Source organism: Takifugu rubripes, chromosome 5 (assembly GCF_901000725.2).
Source record: "Takifugu rubripes chromosome 5, fTakRub1.2, whole genome shotgun sequence".
NCBI classification, from domain to species: domain Eukaryota; kingdom Metazoa; phylum Chordata; class Actinopteri; order Tetraodontiformes; family Tetraodontidae; genus Takifugu; species Takifugu rubripes.
In genome coordinates, this window is record NC_042289.1 from 657697 (window position 1) to 680162 (window position 22466).

General features: G+C 41.0%; 1 protein-coding gene across 4 annotated transcripts in view; it reads left to right on the forward strand.

Moving 5' to 3' along the window:
* Positions 1–7320: 7320 nt before the first annotated feature.
* The window catches only part of LOC105416408 (syntaxin-binding protein 4), a 46951-nt gene continuing 31805 nt past the window's right edge, over positions 7321–22466 (forward strand). The window contains exons 1-2 of one of the 4 annotated variants that reach the window (XM_029836482.1): positions 7324–7719; positions 8532–8613. In XM_029836482.1, coding sequence (XP_029692342.1) covers positions 8591–8613 — 23 coding nt within the window. In that variant the 5' untranslated portion in view covers positions 7324–7719; positions 8532–8590. Of the gene's footprint in view, positions 7720–8531; positions 8614–22466 lie in introns of all 4 variants that reach the window. The other 3 variants (XM_029836479.1, XM_029836481.1, XM_029836478.1) reach the window with 3 other exon arrangements.

The following is a 22466-nucleotide window of genomic DNA, read 5'->3' on the forward strand; positions in this document are numbered from 1 at the left end:
AGCATGATGGTATGGAAGGGGTATCCTGCTAAGAGGGACAAATGATTATTAATGATTTTAAATTGCGTTCAGTGTTTTCTATTAATTTCTAGGAGAATGTGTGATGGTGAAGGAATACATGCATCCGGTTCTTGTAAAAGGATGAAATGCCCATGTAGTCCCAATGTACACAAGGACAAAAACAGGAAAATTAAAACAGCAAAAAAGACTCCCTTGGATGTGACTACATATGCTCATCAGAGGGCCCTATGTGAGCATTTGGGGGTTCAGTACCTTGCTCAAGGGTGCCATGGCAGTGCGCTGAACGCGTTCTGGCAACTAACTATAGAAAGTTTCTTCTAAATAAACTTTCTTGTAATTTACTTTACTGGTGCCAATTTAGGAACATTGTAGGAAAGTGTGTGAAATGTCGATAGAAGGCAGTTTTTCTGACTGCAAAATTGTTTCAGCAGTTGTGCAGCAGATAAAGGGTGTGTGTTTGAGCGTCTGAATGACAGGAGTGTCCTATACTTTAAAATAAACATGGTAATCCCAGAGGATACACCTCTTCTATTCACAACCAGAGCTGCAACCACTCACAACAAAATGATAACATGCACATTATTACCTAGTATGAAGGAATGGCCAAATGAGGTTTGAATTCAAATTTTAAAAATGTATAAAATGACATAATATTAAATCTATTGGAAGGCTTGTGTGAATAAAGTTTAAGGCTTCATTTAAGCGAATTGAGTGCGAGAGCAGTCAGGCATTCAGGAAGTTTGTTCACTTTACTGCTTCACCTTTTTAGTTTGTGACTCTGGGAGCCATGACCAACCCTCAGCTGAGGGGTGTGGATGTTTCATAGTTAATATTAATGTATTTAGGCCCGAGATCTTTCATTGCTTTATGGACAAATAGTGAGATTTTGAAGTCAATTCTTTGACACACAGGTAGCCATTGCAGTGATTTAAGCAAAGGTGTAATAAGTTCCACCCTTTTTGTGTTGCTGGCTGTGGCATTCTGGATGAGCTGCACCCGTCTTTTTTTTTTATTAAGACCTGCTAACACACTTACAATAATCCAGCCTGCTGACAACAAATGCAACAACCCTAACCATAACCATAACCCTAACCCCTAGCCCTAACCCTAACCATAACCATAACCATAACCATAACCATAACCATAACCCCTAGCCCTAAGCCAGGTGATTTTCATATGCTCAGATTCTTAATTGCGAATTGACACACAGTGGCCCCACGTTATGCAAGTAAGATTTCAACCAGTTTAATGTACTGCCAGAAATTCCCATCAATTTTTCAAGTCCAGCAGTATGTTAGAATCACCTGTATCAAATGCAGACAGAAGAGCCACTAACACCAAGACTGAATCTCTAAATGAGTCACATAAATATCATTCTCTGCTATAATAAGTCCAGCCTTGGCACTGTGGTTTGACCTAAATCCAGACTGAAAAACATTAAAGTGATTGTCCCATAAAGTTGAATAAAAATTGCCTTTTCAATTATCTTACTTAAAAAAGGTAGGTTTGATATGGATCTATAATCACTATAGTCGTGCTCTTTTGAAAAGGTTTATATGGTGCTATATGGTTAAACAGAGTTTTAAAAAGGTTGTGAGTATTGTGACAAGGTTGCAGGTAGTAGGCCTAATATATCGGAATATGTCTTTTTGAGTTGTAGAATCTAGAAGTAGAAAGTGTACAAGTTAGCCAATTTTTTTTGTGTGTGTGGAGGCACCGGAGTTATTATCCTGTTGTCTGATTTTTATTTTTCTGGGTTAAATAGAATGCAAAATCATTGCACTAGTCAGCCTGACCACGACAGCAAACACAATGTGTGCATGTCGCTGTGTTTGATGATAATCTCAAAGTAAAATTGTGCCTTTTTAGTTTGAATTTATAGACATTGTGTTTCTCTCTATAGATGTCATAATGAACATGGATTTTAGTTTTTCCCCTCTTGCCTTGGGACTGTCTGCAGTCTCATACTGAACCACTGAACCAAAGTAACATTCCTCTTTTTCTCCTACCACAGACAACTTTGTCACTGACGGGCTGTGGCATCAATGATGTTTATTGCTTTAGAGCTGAAATGATCTAAAAGGTCATTCACAGAAGCTGAAGTTATAGCTGGTGCGTGGATGAATGAGTGAAGGGTGTGCAAATGTTTTCATCAGTATGACATTTTCTGTCTTTTAGCATTCAGCTGAGGTGCAGACATTAAATGAAACACAGTCAGAATTGGAAAGAGCAACATCACACACCATAACCTCAGAAGTCTGTTGACCTTGCAGTCTAAAATGTGTCCCTTATTATGTGTGGAGGGCTGTTGATCATTACTAATATTGCACAACAGGAAAAGTTCACTTAAAGGTCACATGTTTAAAAGAGTTGAAGTTCCCATATGACAACTGTCTGCATTGGTATACTGAGTGGCTTTACTGTTGCAATATGGTTGTCAGTTTACCAAGTTTCTGTTGAAAACATAAAATCTAATTTTTCTCAATGAATTTTAAGTGATTATCCCAAGAGACCTAACATTTAGAGAGGCGAGGATGAACATTGTTGAGTCACACTGTGGCTGATGCACAACCAAAGTCAGATTAGCTAGAGTGTCTGTACATTTATTCTAACTGATATTCATTTTATCATACCATGCTGCAATTTCCCCACTTCCTACACACACTTACTTTTGTGAGTAACAAACTACTTTTAACCAGTATTTTATAGACTTCTAGTAGAATTTTTGAGCTGTTGTTTCATTAAAAGTAAAATGGCGCTGTCCCAGGCGGCAGCCAGCAGTAGCAGCTCCCTACAACTAATTGTTCTTTTTTAAATTTTCTCAGTGTTCGCTATACTTGTTTACATACTTTGCTATTTGGTGTTTACTTTCTTTCTTTCCTTTTACCTTTTCAATATATATATTTTTAATAAATGGGTGTTAAGAGAGTTTCCTTTATCCTCCTAAACTAGGGTTGTCGAGTTCCTATTGCTTTCTACTGCTTTAAGGTTATCCAAAAGAGGGCGCTGCACATCCATATATCACCAACCTGTATTATTCTTTTTCAGCTCGCTGGTGTGGCTCTTAAGAAAAGCTGGCAACTTATTTAGTTTGACATCTAGATTGTTAATTTCAGTAAAAACAAAAGCAGTTCGAGGTTAGATTTTCTACCAGTGGACAAAAATCTTAGTTTAGCTTCGGTCTCATTTAAAACATGTCTAGGTTCAATGAGCCAACATTTCACAAGATTAAAAGCAGTCCGTAATTTGACAAAGGTGGAGTCATTGAAATGAATCAACTCCAGAGAACATACCGTCACAACACATTCCACTGTGATTTTAAGATCTGCTTGCTGTAGACTATAGGGTTGGCAAAATGGTTGACTGGTTAGCAGTCACATGCTGTGTGAGTGAGTTTAAGAAAAAGAAATAAAGTAAAATCCAAGCTTTTATTGCAGTGTGATCAAGATTTACTATACTATACTATACTATACTATACTATACTATACTATACTATACTATACTATACTGGTACTAAAATATATGAGGCAAAAAACACTCCTTTGCTTTACTGAAGAAAAACTTTCAGGAGAATTATTTTTTAAATGTATGTAAAGAATAACGAATTATTTTCAGTGTTTTACTGCAGTACTAAATCTCAAAAAGCTTCAGCCATCCACAGAAATGTCCATTACAGCAACAGTTCACTGACAATAAAAGATGATGAACGTTACAATTCTAATGTCTATTTAACCTCCTCGTGCATTAAGAATTTGAAAAGATATTATATTTTTCAAGAAGGGGATATATTGGTTTGTGGACCACACAGGCCACTATAGAATGGCAGAGAAGATGGCTAAGCGTTACCACTTGCAATACAACTAAGAAACAAGGAAAATACACTTTGAGTCTTGTGATTGTTCCTCTTTAAATTACATAATGTAGATGTGCTGGGATGCATCATCACCAAGAGATCCTGCCATCAGATGTTTTTGGCCTCTTGAGCATCACTGCGAGCAGGTCTGGTCTGCTCAGGGCTGAGCTTGTATCCCTCTAGTATGTTGACCATGGAGCCTCCTTCTGTATCCAGAACCACCTGGCGACTCTCTCTGTAGCATTTTTTATGAGTTCCTTCTCCTTAGACTGGGCCAGTTTTGTCGAAACTTAAAGTGACCTTCCTGTAATTGACTGCTTCCATGTGGAACGTGGATAGTGGGTGTTTCCCACCCCTGCACTGCTCTGACAGCTCCTGGTACCTATTGTGCTTGTGCTCTTCTGCCTTGTCAGCTACGCTCTACTTTGATGACCTGCTTGATGTAATTAGAAAAGATGACCATGTCAAGACCAAGTAGTTGTGGTTATGATGTGCTCAGGAACTTGCAGCCAAGGTCATCTCTCAGAGGGTGTATATCGGGTGTTGACTTGAATGTGTCACGTTTAGTGTGTAGTGTTTAGTGTTTTCTTGCGGTTATGGCTGAGGCTGCTGTTTCCATGACGATTGACCATTGATTTGATCCATGGTACCCGCCCATTGTGAGGGATTTTGGGCAGCGGTTAAGGCTGCCTTTGAGAGAGAACATAAAATAGTATTTTGTGCAATCATGTAATTGGAATTGTGATATTACCAATAAATCAGGCTATTTTAATGGAACAAACTGGGCAGAGCTATAAAGCAGGGGTGTCTAACCACCTGCAAGTCTAATACGCTTCATACTAAAGCTGATTAAAAGTAATCCTGTTCAATATGTATGATGACCGAGGTTCACCGAGTTTATGAAGTGGAAAACACTCTTTGGTTCCACATATAGATACTTTTTAAAGCTTTACATTAAAAAAAAGATTCTTTAAAAAATAGAATTGATGGTGAGCTAAAGCATATTAAAGTTACCACTCAAATTAAAATCTAACTATTGTTCAAAGCTATTTCTACCAAGTTGCGCTAAATATTTTTTTTAATGCTTCCTCTCTGTAACAATTAAAATTAAAACAAGTATTATTTTTTTATTTCACATGTAACTTTTTTTTAAATTAAATGTTCTGTTCTACTCCCAATTTTAGGTAATTTAGAAAGATGAAGAAGAACACTTGGCCTTCAAAAGCACATTATAAAATCATATCTATTCACCCAAAGGTTTCCCATGTAGCATTATTGTGTGTTAATGATATTGGTAAACCATGTCAAAACACTTTATAAAGGATACGTCACATACCAGTCCTCCCAGATAATGAGCCTGACCTTATTTCATGCTGTGCAAGTGTCCCGTCATGGCTTTCATACTCATCTATAGTAATTACAGCCATTTACAGTGGAGGTGAGGTTTGACGGATTGACGTCTTTGACATGACTGGATTAGCAGTCTGTCCCTAATCTTATCTGCTGCAATCTTAAATCCTAGCATAAGAACTGGCTCGTTAACCTCAGGTCTCCACTGTGGGATTAATCTGAAAGGAGAGTGGCGTGTAGACAGAATGAAGAGATGCATATGTTTTGTTAAATCCAGACTGTCTGTCTGTGAGGGTTGCCAAAAATACCCAGAAAAAACAGAAACAAGAACAAAATCCAATAAGATAGAGTGAAGCAAGAGAAACTTTATTGAATAAGGTGTTGACGTAATAAAGATTACCTGTAAATTCTCAACTATTGATGGTAGGATAAATGGCTGGAGGAATCTCCTGAAAGTTTTGGGTTAACCAACTTAACCAGTCTGTCTCGACCACAAATAGTAACTGAGAACTTCTTTACTTAAAAACAAATGAAAGAAAAAAACCCAACAGGGAAACAATTTTTTCTACACATACAGCAAGTGCACATTAAATTCAGTTCAATTTTATTTTTAAAGAAACAGTATCTGTTACAATCAAGATTGTCCACACCCGCAACCCTCAAAAAAATGCAAATAAAAATAGAGTTACATTGTAAATATATGAATTTCATATTATGCTGTATATATGACATTGTTAAAATTCATCATATTCATATCCACACAAAAACCTACTTTGAAAAGACTGCTTAAAAAAGAATTAAAAGACAAATGCTGGGCTTTGTACTGGACATTAGACACCCTCCCCTGGCGGCTCTCTGAGCTGGGCCAGGTTGATTTCCTGATGGTGTCCTCAAAGGACACCAGCAGCTGCCCTACAGGGTTTCAGCTTGGTTACACAACAGGACAAAGCTGTGTCGGGTAAAAATCACAGCCATCTCCTCTGTCTGCTTCCGTGAACTGGGTCAGCCATCATGAACAAAGTTGCATGACAGGACCTCACATTATGTTGCAATTGTGTACGTATAAGTATGTGTTGGTTAATAGAAAGAAGGGAGGAAAAGTGTAATTCTTAATTTAGCCACACATACCAATGTGAGGCTGCAGCATTATAAAGCACTATAGTTTTAAGTTCTTCAGCCACACCTGTGGAGTGCTCTGCCCTCAGAGTTCAGACTCTTTCCTCACTAATCCTCTCCACACCAATCCTCCACTTGCCTGATTTGTTGCTGTGCTAAACTGAATGGCATAAAATATCAACTTTCACAAAAGCCCAGCAATTGTAACAAAAATGTTGAATTGAGTTGTCTTCCACCTGGATGATGGGGGGACATGACTTGATAGCCTTCTTCTCTACTTTATATAGGTCTTAATATATACACTGGTCAGTAAAAACAATCAGGTGATCATATGCAGTGGTGATTCTGGAATCCACTGGGGCCTGTCAGGGATATGACCCAGCCAGACAGTTTCTAAAACTAAAATTGGTTTTGATCAGTTTGGTAAGACTATCTGCAATACCATCATCAAATGTATGTAAGGGTACAGAACTAAATGATGCATGCTTTTTACACTGGTATGTGTTATGACATGAAATGGGTGGAGCTACATACATTGCGGATTGATTTGCAAAGGATTAGTACATGTTAGGACCTAAGGTATTATCTTCCTCTCTTGGTTGCATTGTGTAGATTAAGGCCAAAGGAGATGATAGCCTAGTCTGATATGTATGATAAAAGAAATAGAAATACATGCATAAACACTTAACCACACAAAACTGTACTTCTTTGTGGAAATGCAGATTTATTAGACAGGAACACTTATAGAAGAGTAGCATTATTATTTGCTTTTCCTTGTTGCTAAATCTCCGATAATTTTTAAGAACTAATGGTTATTTCACTGAAATCACTTGTCATTTGTAATAAAACTGTGCAGTTCGTCCAAACACCGATTCCGACGTTTTATTAACTAGGTCTTGAACGCAGCAGATTCAACTAAATCAATAAGGTGGTTGCTGTTTTTTTTTTTTTTTTTTTTTTTATCAATCTGAGCCAAGGTAGCTGACAGAAGCTCTTTCGGTGAACCATAGAGAAATTTGTCAAACAGATGCTCCGAGGTCAGTCAGAACGAAAACAAACCCACGTGTCTGAGATTAGAAGCGGATCTCCGCATCTCAGGTCTCCGAGCAACGCTGCTGTCTCTGAACTGAACGTGCAGAGAAACAGGACGGACACCGTGCGTTTAGTCTCAGCAGCACTTTAACATCCCTGATGTTTAACATCCTTGATGTTAAAGTGATGCGTTGTTGGGAGGGTGCCACTTTGCTCCTGCTCTAAAACTTCACGCTGCAGAGAGCTGCAGGGGGACAACATCACCGACCACCTCTGGATAATATGTCGCTGCTGAAACAGCGCGGGAGAGAGCTGGAGCGCTTCGACGGCCTGTCGCTCATTTACTGGTACGTTTAAGTTGCCCTTTACTCGTGTTAGTGCCATCATACTAAACCAAATCGCTCTCTCTCTATCTCTCTCTCTCTCTCTCTCTCTCTCTCTCTCTCTCTCACACACACACACACACACACACACACACACACACACACACACACACTAGTGGTATTATTTATGTTTAGCTCCCAGGATAATTAAAAAAAAATAAGAAAACGTAATGGTCATAATTAGTAACACACTTGTGAGATAGGTATTTCAAGATTATTTCCTTTTCGATTTCAACATGACATGATTAGTCTGGTAGGAAAAGGAGCATAACTCACACGCTGGATTGGCAAAATGATATTAAAACTGTCAAAACTTTTCCTCAGTCGTCTTGGATTTTCTGTAGTCTGTCTGTCTGTCTGTCTGTCTGTCTGTCTGTCTGTCTGTCTGTCTAAACACACGCAAACAAACATAGGTATATGTATATATAGGTATATGTATATACAAAAAACATTGACTTATATTTAGCATGAACTAAACCAGATCAGTATTATACTGCGTCGGTGACTCTTATCCAAGCAAAACTTTAAAATACATCTGTATGTAGTGTTGAATTCCATGGAGACATTTTGTGGAGAGAGCAGGGGTCCATCAGGTGGTGCCTGACATGACTGCAGGGGTTTGCGCAGGCAGATGACACTTAAAGGCAGCTTGAAGGGATGTGTTACGATACCATTGTGTGCTCCCTCTCTGGATGTCAACCCCAAAGATTCCTTCATGATTCTCTCCCACAATAAGTTACCAGAACTCTGGGACTACTTTCTCATTTATGTCTCAGGAGCCTTAGAGTTTAATCCAGACAGCCGTGTCATCGACCTAGGACTGTTCCCTCTGAGGATGAACCCCACCATTAAGACCAGGTAGGTGAGATATAGTCAGCCAATAAAGTTACATGTTGCATTTTCTAGATTACATCACATTTCTTCATTAACTTTTTGCCTGTGGAGATTTTTATTTTGCAGAAATTCCTAGAAATCCTTCAGCAAAATTGTGTCAGTATGTAGTTCATGGACATAATTTAATATAGACAGATAACAACAACTAAATGCAGTACGCTAAATATTTTTATGGCAAAGTCACTACTTAGGGCTGCGTTAAAACATGTAATATATGCAACTGTGTATATAGCTCAGAACAATTCTACTTATGCATTTAAAAAAAACCTCTGTTTACTTTCCATAGATTTGAAACATACAGTATTATCTCTATTGGGTTTTTGCATGAGTAAATTATTTAACATTTAACATATGCTTATAGTTGTAGTGGTTGTAGTGAACATTGTTGTAGTGTATACAGTGTGGTGGGAGTTGCCACAATGATGAATTAGATAATCAGGAACAGCTCTTTTCAATATACACACCATCTCCAAATATTAACACATGTTGTTGTTATATAGCCACATGATTTGTCTCTGGATGTTTGACACATGTGAATATGCAGTACACAGTATTTCATACTTTAAGAAAGCTGTTGCAGCCTTTAAATATGTTGTGTTATATATGTTATGTTATAAAACATTTCCTTTGTAGTGTGCAGCCATAATACATCTCAATAGGTATCGGTGTGACATAATGATAATGACATTTCTGCTCTGCAGCTTCCAGTCTTTAATCTAAGTAAAGTTGAATGGTTGTGATGTTTAACGGTTGCAGCGCTCACATGCTATTGAAGGTCTGCTTGTATGTGTATGAAGTGTGAAGCTTTATTTTGTATCAATTGTTCTCTGCATGTGGTTCTAGCTCTTTAGTGACCACTCTAGTGGGCACCTTAAATCACACCCTTACTTTCAGAACTGTATTTGTTAGCAGGATTATGGAAAAATGTAATATGAATGGACAGTGAGCTCGAGAAAGGATGAAGAAAAATGAAATAAATGTTTGGATGAGGGTAAGGGGCTAGATGAATAACTTTTTATCACCTATTCTACTTCTGGAAAAGGAAAGTGTATGCACTGTAGGTTTATTGTCTTTACAGCTGGGTTTGTAGAAGGGTTATGTAGAAGCAGTGGATGACTTTGCATCTATTAAGAGGTGGGATTTGTTCCAAATTTTATATTAATTAAATTATTCAGAATTAATTGTGACATACTTTCTTTGTACATGGCCAGAGATAACACATGCTTGAGCAAACATTTCCTTTAGTGATGTGCTAAAAATAATTTGCTCTTCAAATTAGACATGACCTATAATACATACTTCACAAATGACAAATTTAAACTTTAGCAGTGTCAGAATAAAGTCCTTATAGGCCGATCATTTGTATGATTTATGGGTCTTAAACTCCTGAACCCATAGAAAAGAGATCAGCCATGTATGAATTGTCTTCTTCTCCTGCCAAAACATTTGTAACAGGATGTGGAGACAGCAAGACAGATGGTGCAGTGCAAAAACATTGTTCTTTTTTAATCTCCTCTCATTTTTGACTCAAGATACTAAATTTAGACTGAAGCCTCACGTTGACCTTTTTTCAGTTTTAAATATTAGGCTGTTGGGATTTTGCAGTTCTACAGTGACAGTTAGGTAGCTGCAGTAAATGTGTTGGATTGTCCAATCAGAAGTCCCAATAATGTCATTGTGTGACTTGTGAGATTGTGTGTGCTGTCATGAAATTTCCCTGTGACAGCAAATTTAGGCAGAGTATGCTGGAAGACTCCTAGTGATGGCTGACATGAAGCGCTGACAAGGACTATAAGAGCGGCTTTATTCAGGTCAGCACTGGCACTGCTTTGATTTGGATTCATGATATTGAAGTGAAAAGATTCACATAATTTTAAGGAAAATTGTACTTTTTCATTGAAAGTGTTCACATTGCATTCACACTGAAAAATAACCAGCTAAACATGACCTTACCGAAGATGTAACTTCGGGATATTCGGCATATTTTGGGTTCTTCACTTTCTTAAAACCATTGCGGATGTAGACTGTTGTGAGAGCCGCGGACCCTCCAAACATATTAAATTCATCAGCTGAAGTTGTTCCGAGATGAGACGCTACTAAATTAATCACTGTTGATGAAATCATACACTCATCGCGATGACGTCATACCACTAATGCTCACAAAACATTTCATGTTTGGCAAAACTGATCTCGCAAGAAACTGATATGAAACACAGTAAAAATTTTATTGCATTTTATTTTATTGCCAACTAAAGGAGAGATAGGATTCCAGTGTTATTAACTATAGGAAAGCAACAGCTATATGTCTGTGTTCCCCTTTTGTTCAGTATGCTAGTGTTGTAAGAGGTGTGAGTTGTGAGGACTATTTATACGAAGACTACATTTTTTTAAATTAAGTTACATTGCAGTGGGAACTGGGTTGCAAAGTGGAGGGTTCCAGGTTCAAGCCCCAGTCTGGATAAAACATGGAGGGTGTTCTGGCAGTAGGGGGAAGGTGCCAGAACACCTTCAGAGCATTACCGAAGTACCCTTGAGCAAAATACCGAACCTACAAATGCTCACATGCGACCTGAAACCCCATCCAGGGGTGGACCCTGCCTTCGTCCCTACACACACCCTCCCCGTGACCCTAAAATAAATAAAATGGTCAAGAAGATAAAGTTACATGATTTAAATTGACAGTGTGTCTGTCAAATACTGTTGAAAACCTCATAGGCAGTTTATGTGGCATGTTGTCCTTGATTGTATTTGCTGTGAAAGTGACCACAGGCTGTGACAGGTGTGACTGGATGCAACCAGACAGGTTGTATACTGCATTCTTTTTTGAGGAAGTCAGGCCTCTGGTGGATACAAACATAGCTTTGTTTTTGCTCTGACTCTCGTCACAGTCAGAAGGACTCAACATCTTTCCTCTCTATATTTCTGTGGCCTTTGTACCTTTGACTTTCAAAGGTAAAAATAGTGGTTGTGACATAAAATGTTCCTTTCAGCTGACACATTTTTAAGGATAATAAATTCCTAAAAATGGAAATAAATTCCCAACAGGTAAACCCACATGCCACACAGACAACATGCATATAATGTAATTCACAAATTCAAATGTGTGCTAAGTGTGCTGAACATGCATGTATAATGTGTGTGCAGATGTGAGTATGTAAGGAATGCATGCCTGTGCGTGACAAGAATGATAGTCTGCTAGACATGCTACATCTCTCTCTGATGAAGGGTCTGCCACCCACTATACACAAGCTTGAGCACCTGGAGTCCCTGCCCCTGCTGAAAAAGCAAGGACCCACCCTAAAAGCCCAAATAGCATTTGATTTACTCTTTAAAAAATATGCATGGGGGACGTACAAGACACAGGTGTCAAGTTCTGTTTGTCATGTCAATTCATATCATCCTTGTTTCGGTCAAATTGGATTAGGATTATTAGAACTTTGTTTCACATTCTCATTCGAGGTCCATGCAAGATCTTTGGTAAAGGCTATAGAACCTTTCAGAATCCTGTCCTAAAGCAGCCCACCTGCTGTGGGACATAATGCTGAAATGTTACACTTCTTGTCAGACAATTTTGAAGGCTATTTGCCACAGATTTAGTTTTGGATAGTTAGTTCATTTGGATTTAATTTTATTTAGAAGCCTTATTAGTGTCAGACACCAGATGAGAACCCAAACGACACACGAGATTGGCTGAACACCGCTTTATTGTCGGAAACAGACAACACCGGGGAGCGAGCAGAACAGAATAGTCGGGGACAGGCAAGGTCGAGATCGGGCAAAAGGCAGACAGAGTTTACAGGGGAGCAGGCTAAACAGAATTGTCAGGAACAGGCAAGGTCGGAACCGGGCAGGCAGGCAAACAGGAATACGCTGGAAAGTCATCGGGAACGAATAACGATCTGGCAGGGAGCAGGTGTGCCTCCGGGGTTTAAGAAGAGAGCTCATTAGAGTCCTGATGCACAACAGGTGTGCGGGGCGAGGCGACTCACCGGCATGATTGCCCGCAGCTGTGACATATTAGTCTGTATCATGATTGGACACTTTACATTTATGAAATCACTTCATTTGAAAAAACAGACAAACATTTGAATTTCCTCATTTCCTTTTATTTTTCTTCTCTCAGTCATATACAGGATATAAGAACGTCCACAGTTAAATTAAACAGTTTTAGTTGTCATCATCAGAATCTCCGAATGGGTTGTATAATGGTGCAATGAGGAGCAGAGTCACCTCAGTCTGCCAGTCTCTGCATGCTGTTACTGTTGTTTTTCCCATGCCTGTATGTTTTATGCTGTGCCTGCACAGTTTTGGTGCAAGAGTCCTGGACCATGTCCATTTGTTATTTTTACATTATAGAAAGTGAGTGAGTGAGCCAGCCTGTCAGTTTGTGACTTATTCAAGGTGTATTTTGACCTGCTGGGATAGGCTCTTGTTAGGACACCACTGTGCATAAAATAAGGGCTAAACAGCAAACTGAAAATCAACGGCTAAATAAAACACAGATAACTCAACCATTTAATAAATAGGAGGTATTGTAAAGTTTAGGCAGTTTCCATGATAACTTAAGTTAAATTAACTCATTTTCTCTTCTCATTTACAGTGTTAAGAAGCTGTTTTCTTTCCTATTTTTTACATTCTGTTCATACCACATACATAGACCAGTAATGCTGCATGGTTTTCTTGTTTGCAAATTAATGTAGCTCTATCTCTAGTCTGTTGTAAGCCTTAACTGTTAGTCCACAGAGGGCCAGTTCTTGCTACACTTTTGTCTCAGTGCATTTTAGTTTGGCTTGGTTCATCAAGACATCATAAATCATAAATCATAAATCTTTCTTCAGAGATTAGGATAGTCTTTCTTGCCTTATGATTGAGCTTGTCTTGACATGTACCCTTGTTTAAAATTTGGAAGGCTTGGTCCTGACTGTTTCTGCAGCTCAACCAGCCAAATATAACACATCCTTTTGTTGCTGCTCTCTGTGAATTTATTTCTTGCATTTCTGAGCTTGTTAGTCTCGTAAAGGTGATTTAAAATAGCCAAAGGGCCCAGGAGCAGTAGAACACCCAGGTCTGCTGTAACACTAGTTTGGAATGTCAATTCATCACAGGAGAGTGTCTTCAGCAAATCATCTCACCCTAAGACTCAACCCGTTGCATTTAAATGGCTTGATGATAAATACACCAGTTTTAATAAATGGGACAATTTGCAGTGTTTAATACCTACTACTAGGGAGAAAACCCTATTTTACGTGTTATTTTCTTTTAGGAGCAGATTAAAATATGTGGTAGCACACAGCAATTCTTATCATTTGCAGTAAATATGGCATTGCACAGTGGCATTAAATACACTGTTGTATTGCCTTCAAGCTGTGCAAACGTGCAGTTTTAAAAAGTTTAATGTCGGAAATATTTTCACTGCACAATGACTGAAGTGGAATTTCTGCCATCTGTCCTTTGTCTCCATCTATGCTTTGTTGCTTTTTGTTGTTATTAAGTCAATAATTGGGCAAGCGTTATTCAGAATTCACATATATGTGATGCCTTTCTTGAAGGATAATCACACATTTGTGTTCTAAACATTTACAGCAAACTGACCAAATTCTGTTCAAATGCAGGAATATTGACAAGACATGGAAGGGAACCTTCTGCATCGCTCCGCTCTTCCGCATGCTGTATCTATTTCTGTAGGGTTTTCTTACACTTTGCAGACTTTAAACAGACAGAATTAGCTTAATCCTGCATTGTCAGGTATAATGTGGAGTAATGGAATTCTAATTTGCCTCTTATCCACTACTCTTATCCTCATTCCCTCTGGTGCTGATCAGTTTGCAGGGGGGGATGTTGTGATTCTCTCACCACTGAAAATGTGAATCCTGAAGCAGATTGCTGACTGGAATTGCCTCATGGGAAGATTGATTGTTGCTAATTTGTCTTCCCCTCATTCTCCTCTCACCCAAATATTGACTTCTCTGTACAAAGTGTGATCTTTAGTGTCTATTTAGAATCACCCGAGGTGTCAGACAATCGTTTCTGTGATTAGCTGAAATGAAGTCTATGCCTTTGATTCAGCTGAAGTCTAATTAAGAAATTAAGTGTCTTGTCTTTACCTTTCATTATTTTCTGGAGCCAGTTGGCTCTTTTAGCTCAATGTGTTGAGTCTTTTTTGGGGAAAAAAAAAGATAATTCCAAATCTTTGAATTAATCAAAATGAAGTCCTCTTCCAACAGCTCATTGCATCTAACACTTTAATAAATTGTAATAAATGTAGTCAACCACAGAGCACCGCAGCTAATCAAACCATTTACTCTCTAAATCTGGCAATAACCGCTGAACAAGTCTGGCCCTCCCAAATCCATGTTTGCATATTCTTTGATATTTTGTATTTGTCATAAATGTCTGGATAGCTCAGTGGTTCATGATGCTTCCTTTGGTGCAAAATGTTACTGGTTTGAATCCAGGTGGGCTCTTAGGCAAGTCTATATGCTATATTCCTATACCTCAGAATGAGCAGAACCATAAATGATAGAAGCAAAAATTCACCTGATGTCAAATTGGCAACTGGAACAAGGCAATCATGGGCAGATCACCCCCAAATAATTTACCCAATGTTAACAACCAAAGTACCAATTTTTGCCTTCCTCCAGAAGGAGAAGGCAAAAATTGTGATCCCTAAGGTAGATCATCACAGAGGCTCTGAGTTTCTGGAGTGGAACAACCATCAGCCTCTCCGTTACATGGATGCATGCCAAGATCTACAGCAAAGACATCGGGACGGCAGTAATCTAGAAGAGGGGTTGAACTACCTGAACGAACCATCACAAAAGTGCAGGACAGTTACAAATACCTGGAAAAGGCCAGACTGAAAGACAGTACAGAGGCACAAGAACAGGTCAGCCACAGCCAGATACCTACAGATCCTGAAAAGTGAGCTGAATGGTAAGAATAAGAAGTCCAATGTCCTGACGCTGTAGAGGAAGCAAAAGGAAGGGAACTACTGTCCTGGAGGAAACAACAAGCCTCCGATGCTGAGTGAAGGCCTCAGGCAACAAAAGCCCAGCCAGGAGGAGGAGGAGCCTTCATGGTATGAATTGAGGAAGTGGCTGATATCGAGAAAACCTACTAGTGGCTGGAAAAGGCCGGACTGAATGACAGCACAGAGGCACTACTCATGGCCGCACAAGAACAGGCCCTGAACACCAGAGCAATAGAGGCCAGGGTCTACCATAGTAGACAAGACCACAGATGTAGGCTGTGTGGAGATGCCCCTGAGACAGTCCAGCATATCACAGCAGGGTGCAAGATGTTGGCAGGCAAGACATACATGGAGCGGCATAACCAGGTGGCTGGCATAGTGTACAGGAACATCTGTACTAAGTATGGACTGGAGGTCCCAGGGTCCAGGTGGGAGACACCCCCAAAGTGCTGGAGAACAAGCAGGCCCAGATCTTGCAGGACTTCCAGATCCAGACTGACAAGATGGTGGTGGCCAATGAGCATGACATTGTGGTGGTAGATAAACACGAGGAGACAGTGGTGGTGATAGATGTAGCAATCCCAAGTGATAGCAACATCAGGAAGAAGGAACACGAGAAGCTGGAGAAGTACCAAGGGCTGAAGGAGTAGAATGTGAGAGTGGTCCCAGTAGTGATTGGGACACTAGGGGCAGTGACCCCCAAGCTGAGTAGATGCTCCAACAGATACCAGGAACCACATCAGAAATCTCTGTCCAGAAGAGCGCAGTCCTAGGAACAGCTAAGATCCTGCGCAGAACCCTCAGACTCCCAGGCCTCTGGTAGAGGATCTGAGTCTGAAGGAGGCACCACCCAGGAGGGGCGAGGAAGAGAGTTAATTTAGTTTATTCATGTGTCCTCTGAGTTTTATGCTTGCCCATGTAGCATTTAGCCTTTTGGCTTTGTGCTGTGGTTCCTCTGTATGATCTTCCTCCTGCTAGAAGCTTGAGCAATATCAGATTTGTTGTGTAGTTGCCAGCCATAGACATCTGGCCTGTGTCAGTTTTAAATGTTGATTTTATTTATCAAATGTGACTAAATGGCAGAAATACTTCTCTTTAAGGTAGAATTTTGTGTTGTGTTGCTTAAAATAGTAATCTTTTTCTCTACATGAACACCTTAAGTATACTGACTCCTAAATATGGAATGTTGATGACTCATTTGTAAGTTGAAGAATACAAATAACTTTGGGGAGAACAGAAACAGATTGTTCGAAACTTCAAGATCCATCTTAAATCATCGGGAAAAATCTCAGTTTCTAAATATATCTTATGTGGAAATTCTCCTGTTGTTTTGCTATTGTGCAAACAGATAGAGATGGTCAAATTCATGATCTGTGAATGAGACTGTTCAGAGTAGACTCATCTAATCAGCTATGTTACAGGTGTTGAAGTGAACATATTGTATGGATCAAATATCACACACCACATCACAAATGTATATTTAAGTTGAATTTTATATTTATATATTATATAAAACAATTAATTGGTGGTGTGTCAGTCTGTGGTAAAATCAACTCACACAAAATATAAAGGTAATTTTTCATAGCTGTCTACTAAAAAACCCCAAACAAACCAAGAAGTATGACCCTCATGCCCCCAGAGGCATTACAGAGCAGTTTCTTATTATCATGTAAAATTGCCAAACAGTATTTCAATCAAAATAGCAGATATCACAGGTGAAGTCTTCTGAATCACCAAATCAGTGATGACAGGTAGTCAAGCAACATCTCTCTCTCTCTCTCTCTCTCTCTCTCTCAATTTGGTATTTTTTAAGGGGATCAACATCATCTTTTCTGCCTTCTCCTTTTTAATATTTTACTATTTTATTGACAAAATGCTTTTTTCAGCTTCATAGCACATATTTGCATTTTTTTCAGTTAATTTCTGTCTTTTGAAATATGCAAAGGTCGTTAGAGTTTTTGCAATGATTTTAATTATGCTTAGTGAGCAGGGTGAGGCCTTTGATATACTTTTCCCACATCATTATATACTGTACAAGGCTTAGAAGCCATCCAATCAATTATTTTTGTTTCTCAAGATCACAGAATAATTTTGGATGTTTTCCTCCTCCTTATTTACCAACTGCTACAGCAATCAACAGCATCGAACATCCTATAATACTTGCTGACCTTGAGTGTATCTGTTATTAGTCTTCACAATATGGTATAATGAAGCTTATTGCTGGGGCTCAATGTTAGGCTTGAATATAAGTAAATGGATTTCCCCTGTGATCAAATCACAAATGTTCACATCTATGTCGCTCATCAATAAAGTCTGTCAAAAGAATCCCACAATAATTAAAAATATTTTTACTCTGGTTAATTCATGTTTCTTCACACATTCAATTAATCTCTTCAATCACTGTACAAGGAAGTAAAGAAAAAACCGTGAATCATGTTGCTGTTGAATTGTTTCGAGTTAGATTGTACTTTACCTATGAGCATTACCATAGGTATAATAACAAAGATAAATGTGTGACTTATAACAACAAAAACAATAATAATATTAATAATAATAATAATAATATAGTCACTTTCCGCACTTTTCTAACATTTAAAAGTGGTCATTTACAAATAGATTTGTCTGCCCTCAAATCCCCAAATCCATCCATCAATCACATGTGCATTCTGTCCACAGGGGGCAGTATTGTAATTTTAGGTGAGTGTTGTTATTCACATTACACACACGTGCACAAACACACATGGTGTGCAGTCGTAGTCGTAGTCACAGTCACACAAACGTTATCTGTGTCAGCATTTATCTCTCTGTCACCAGGCCCATGCCTGTTTGATTTCTCCATGTGGATTGAGTAATCCCATAATCTGATAATGACCCACTGTGCAGATTTAGTGATTAAAGTTCTGAGGCAAATGGTTGTTGCCATGGCTGCAATTTTAAAGACAGAGAAAATCAAAACAGGAAGATAATGTTAAAATCCCACAAAGGTTATTGTACAAAGCTGTGTGTGTGTATACGTGCACGTGTGTATTGTAATTGACATGTGAAGGAGAAATGCCTATGGTTCCTATTTATCAGTGTTGCTGTAATGCATGCTCTTTGTACCATTCCTAAGAGTCATTTCCAGAGTGAAGACAATTTCCTTTCAGTAGGATCATTGTTCGTTATGAGTAATATTAATTTGTTGGGGGGAAAAAAGCACAAACTACAAAGTTTTAAGTAGCGGGCCAGTAACAGGCTATGTCTGTAGTAGTAGTAAAAATAGTGTATGATCCTATGAAAAGGACATACAATATCATGATAGCAAATGTTATGGAGGCATTTTATCAATGTTACACACACACACACACACGCACGCACACACACACACACACACACACACACACATTTATAAATATTAGCCTTGGCGGCACTGGGACCACTGTTGCCTTCACACCCCACATTGTCCTCTTTCAGCCTCCTCCTCACATCTCCTCTTTCAGCCCTTGGTATTTCTCCAGCTTCTTGTGTTCCTTCTTCCTAAAGTTGCTATCACTTGGGGTTGCTACATCTATCACCACCACTGTCCACTGTCTCCTTGTGTTTGTCTACCACCACATTGGCCACTACCAGCTTGTCAGTCTGGATCTGGAAGTCCCGCAGTATCTGGGCCTGCTTGTTCTCCAGCACTTTCGGGGGTGTCTCCCACTTGGACCCTGGGACCTCCAGTCCATACTTAGTACAGATGTTCCTGTACACTATACCAGCCACCTGGTTTTGCAGCTCCATGTATGACAAGGCAAGGGCCTGTCAACATCTTGCACCCTGCTGTGATATGCTGGACTGTCTCAGGGGCATCTCCACACAGTCTGCACCTTGGGTCTTGTCTGGTATGGTCGACCCTGGCCTCTATTGATCTGGTGTTCAGGGCCTGTTCTTGTGCGGCCATGAGTAGTGCCTCTGTGCTGTCTTTCAGTCCGGCCTTTTCCAGCCACTGGTAGGTTTTCTCGATATCAGCCACTTCCTCAGTTTGTCGGTGGTCCATACCATGCAGGGGCTTATCCTTCCATGATAGCCCCTCGGGCTCCTCCTCCTTGGTGGGCTTTTGTTGCCTGAGGCATTCACTCTGCAGTCGGTCAGTGCCATCGTCTTGGAGGCTTGTTGTTTCCTCTTAGACAGTAGTTTGGACACTTACTAGTCCTCAGCCCCCTTCCTTTTGCTTCGTGTATAGCCACAGGATGCTGGACTGAGGGTGAAACCTCCTTGCATGGTGAGGAGCCTCTTTGTCTTGATGTCAGTGGCTTGTATCTCTTCCAGTGGCCAGGGTATTATGCCAGCCGGGTATCTGATTACTGGCAGGGTGTAGGTGTTTATAGCCTGGATCTTATTCTTACCATTCAGCTGACTTTTCAGAACCTGCTTTAACCTCTGTAGGTATTTGGCTGTGGCTGACATCCTAGCTGCCTCCTCATGGTTACCATTTGCCTGCAGGATCCCCAGGTATTTGTAACTGTCCTGCACATCTGTAATGTTCCCTTCGGGTAGTTCAAACCCAACAGTTGCGATCGCCTTTCCTCTTCTATATATCATCTACCCACATTTATCTAGTCCATCCATCCATCCACTACCGCTTATCCGGGGTCGGGTCGCGGGGGCAGCAGCCTAAGGAGAGAAGCCCAGACTTCCCTCTCCCCAGCTACCTCCTCCAGCTCATCCGGAGGGATCCCCAGGCGTTCCCAGGCCAGTCGAGAGGCATAGTCTCTCCAACGTGTCCTGGGTCTCCCCGGGGGTCTCCTACTGGAAGGACATGCCCTGAACACCTCACCAGGGAGGCGTCCAGGGGGCATCCTGACTAGATGCCCAAGCCACCCCATCTGGCTCCTCTCAACGCGGAGGAGCAGCGGCTCTACTCCGAGCTCCTCCCGGATGGCAGAGCTTCTCACCCTATCTCTAAGGGAGAGCCCAGCCACCCTACGGAGGAAGCTCATTTCAGCTGCTTGTACCCGTGATCTTGTTCTTTCGGTCATTACCCAAAGCTCATGACCATAGGTGAGGGTAGGAACGAAGATCGACCGGTAAATCGAGAGCTTCGCCTTTCGGCTCAGCTCTCTCTTCACCACAACGGACCGGTGCAGAGTCCGCATTACTGCGGATGCCGCACCGATCCGCCTGTCGATCTCCCGCTCCATTCTTCCCTCACTCGTGAACAAGACCCCGAGGTACTTAAACTCCTCCACTTGGGGCAGGATCTCCTCCTTGACCCGGAGAAGGCACTCCACCTTTTTCCGGTCGAGAACCATGGCCTCGGATTTGGAGGTGCTGATTTTCATCCCAGCTGCTTCACATGCGGCGGCGAACCGATCCAGTGATAGTTGGAGGTCACGGGCCGATGATGCCAACAGGACCACATCATCTGCAAAAAGCAGAGACCCGATCCTGAGGTCACCAAACCGGATCCCCTCAACACCATGACTGCACCTAGAAATTCTGTCCATAAAAATTATGAACAGAATCGGTGACAAAGGGCAGCCCTGGCGGAGACCAACCCTCACCGGAAACGAGTTTGACTTACTGCCAGCAATTCGGACCAAACTCTGGCACCGATCGTACAGGGAGCAGACGGCCCGTATCAGCGGGCCCGACACCCCATACTCTCGGAGGACCCCCCACAGGACCCCCCGAGGGACACGGTCGAATGCCTTCTCCAAGTCCACAAAACACATGTGGACTGGTTGGGCAAACTCCCATGCACCCTCGAAGACCCTGCTGAGGGTGTAGAGCTGGTCCATTTATCTAGTCCGAATCCTAACCCTAGCCATCCCAATGTCTTTGCTGTATAGTGAGGTGAATCAGGGAGTCAATGTCATGCATTGTCATCTGATGCTCACCCGCGCAATTGGCTTTGAGTTGGCCTACAGAGTCGTGTTCCACAGCTTCATGGAGTTCTTGATGGACTCTCTTAGTGTCCTGTTGATGTTATACAGCTTTAGGCACTCCAGTATCCATCTGTGCGGCATTGACTCAATCAATTGGATTGTAATTAATCCAGGCAGTGCACAGGTTGGTGTGCTGTGTCCTACAGTCCTGATCAATTGCCCCGTCGACCTGCTTGGCATCTCTGGTGTTGTTGCCTATGCCTTTCTGTGCTCTGCTCAGGTATTGATCCATATCCCCACTGATCTTAGCCGCTATGATCTTTGATGGAAGCATCCATGTGGTGATGAGGCAGGTTATGGGCCAGTAGTTGGATGGTATTGTGCCCTTGTGGGGTTCCTTCATTATGAGTACTGTCCGGCCCTGGGTTAGCCACTCTGGGTGTTTCCCCGATGTTAGCAGCTGGTTCATCCGTGCTGCCAGGCGTTCACGGAGTGTAGTCAGCTTCTTAAGCCAATAGGCTTGAATCCTATCGGGCCCTGGTGCTGGCCAGCTCTTCATTTTGGACACTTCATTTTGTTTGGATTTCTGCTAAGGTGATAAGTACTGGGTCCTATTCTGGAAGTTGGCTGTGCTGTGCCTGTAGGTCTAGCAGCCATTGGGCATTAGTGTTGTGTGTTACCTCTTTCTCCCAGACACTCTTCCAGTATTGCTCAGTCTCAGCCCTGTGTGTGTGTGTGTGTGTGTGTGTGTGTGTGTGTGTGTGTGTGTGTGTGTGTGTGTGTGTGTGGGAGGATCTGTTATCTTGTTGCACTGACACTGAGAGTGGACTTTTGGCTGGAGAACACCTTGTTCAGGGCTGTGAGCCTTTGCTTAGCAGTCTCCAATGCCCCAGTTGTGGACAGTTTGTTATATTTCTTGGGCAGCTCTGTCCTTAGATCCATGCCTCTACTCAGGTCTGTTAGAAGGCTGACTTCTCTCCGTGCCACCATGATTA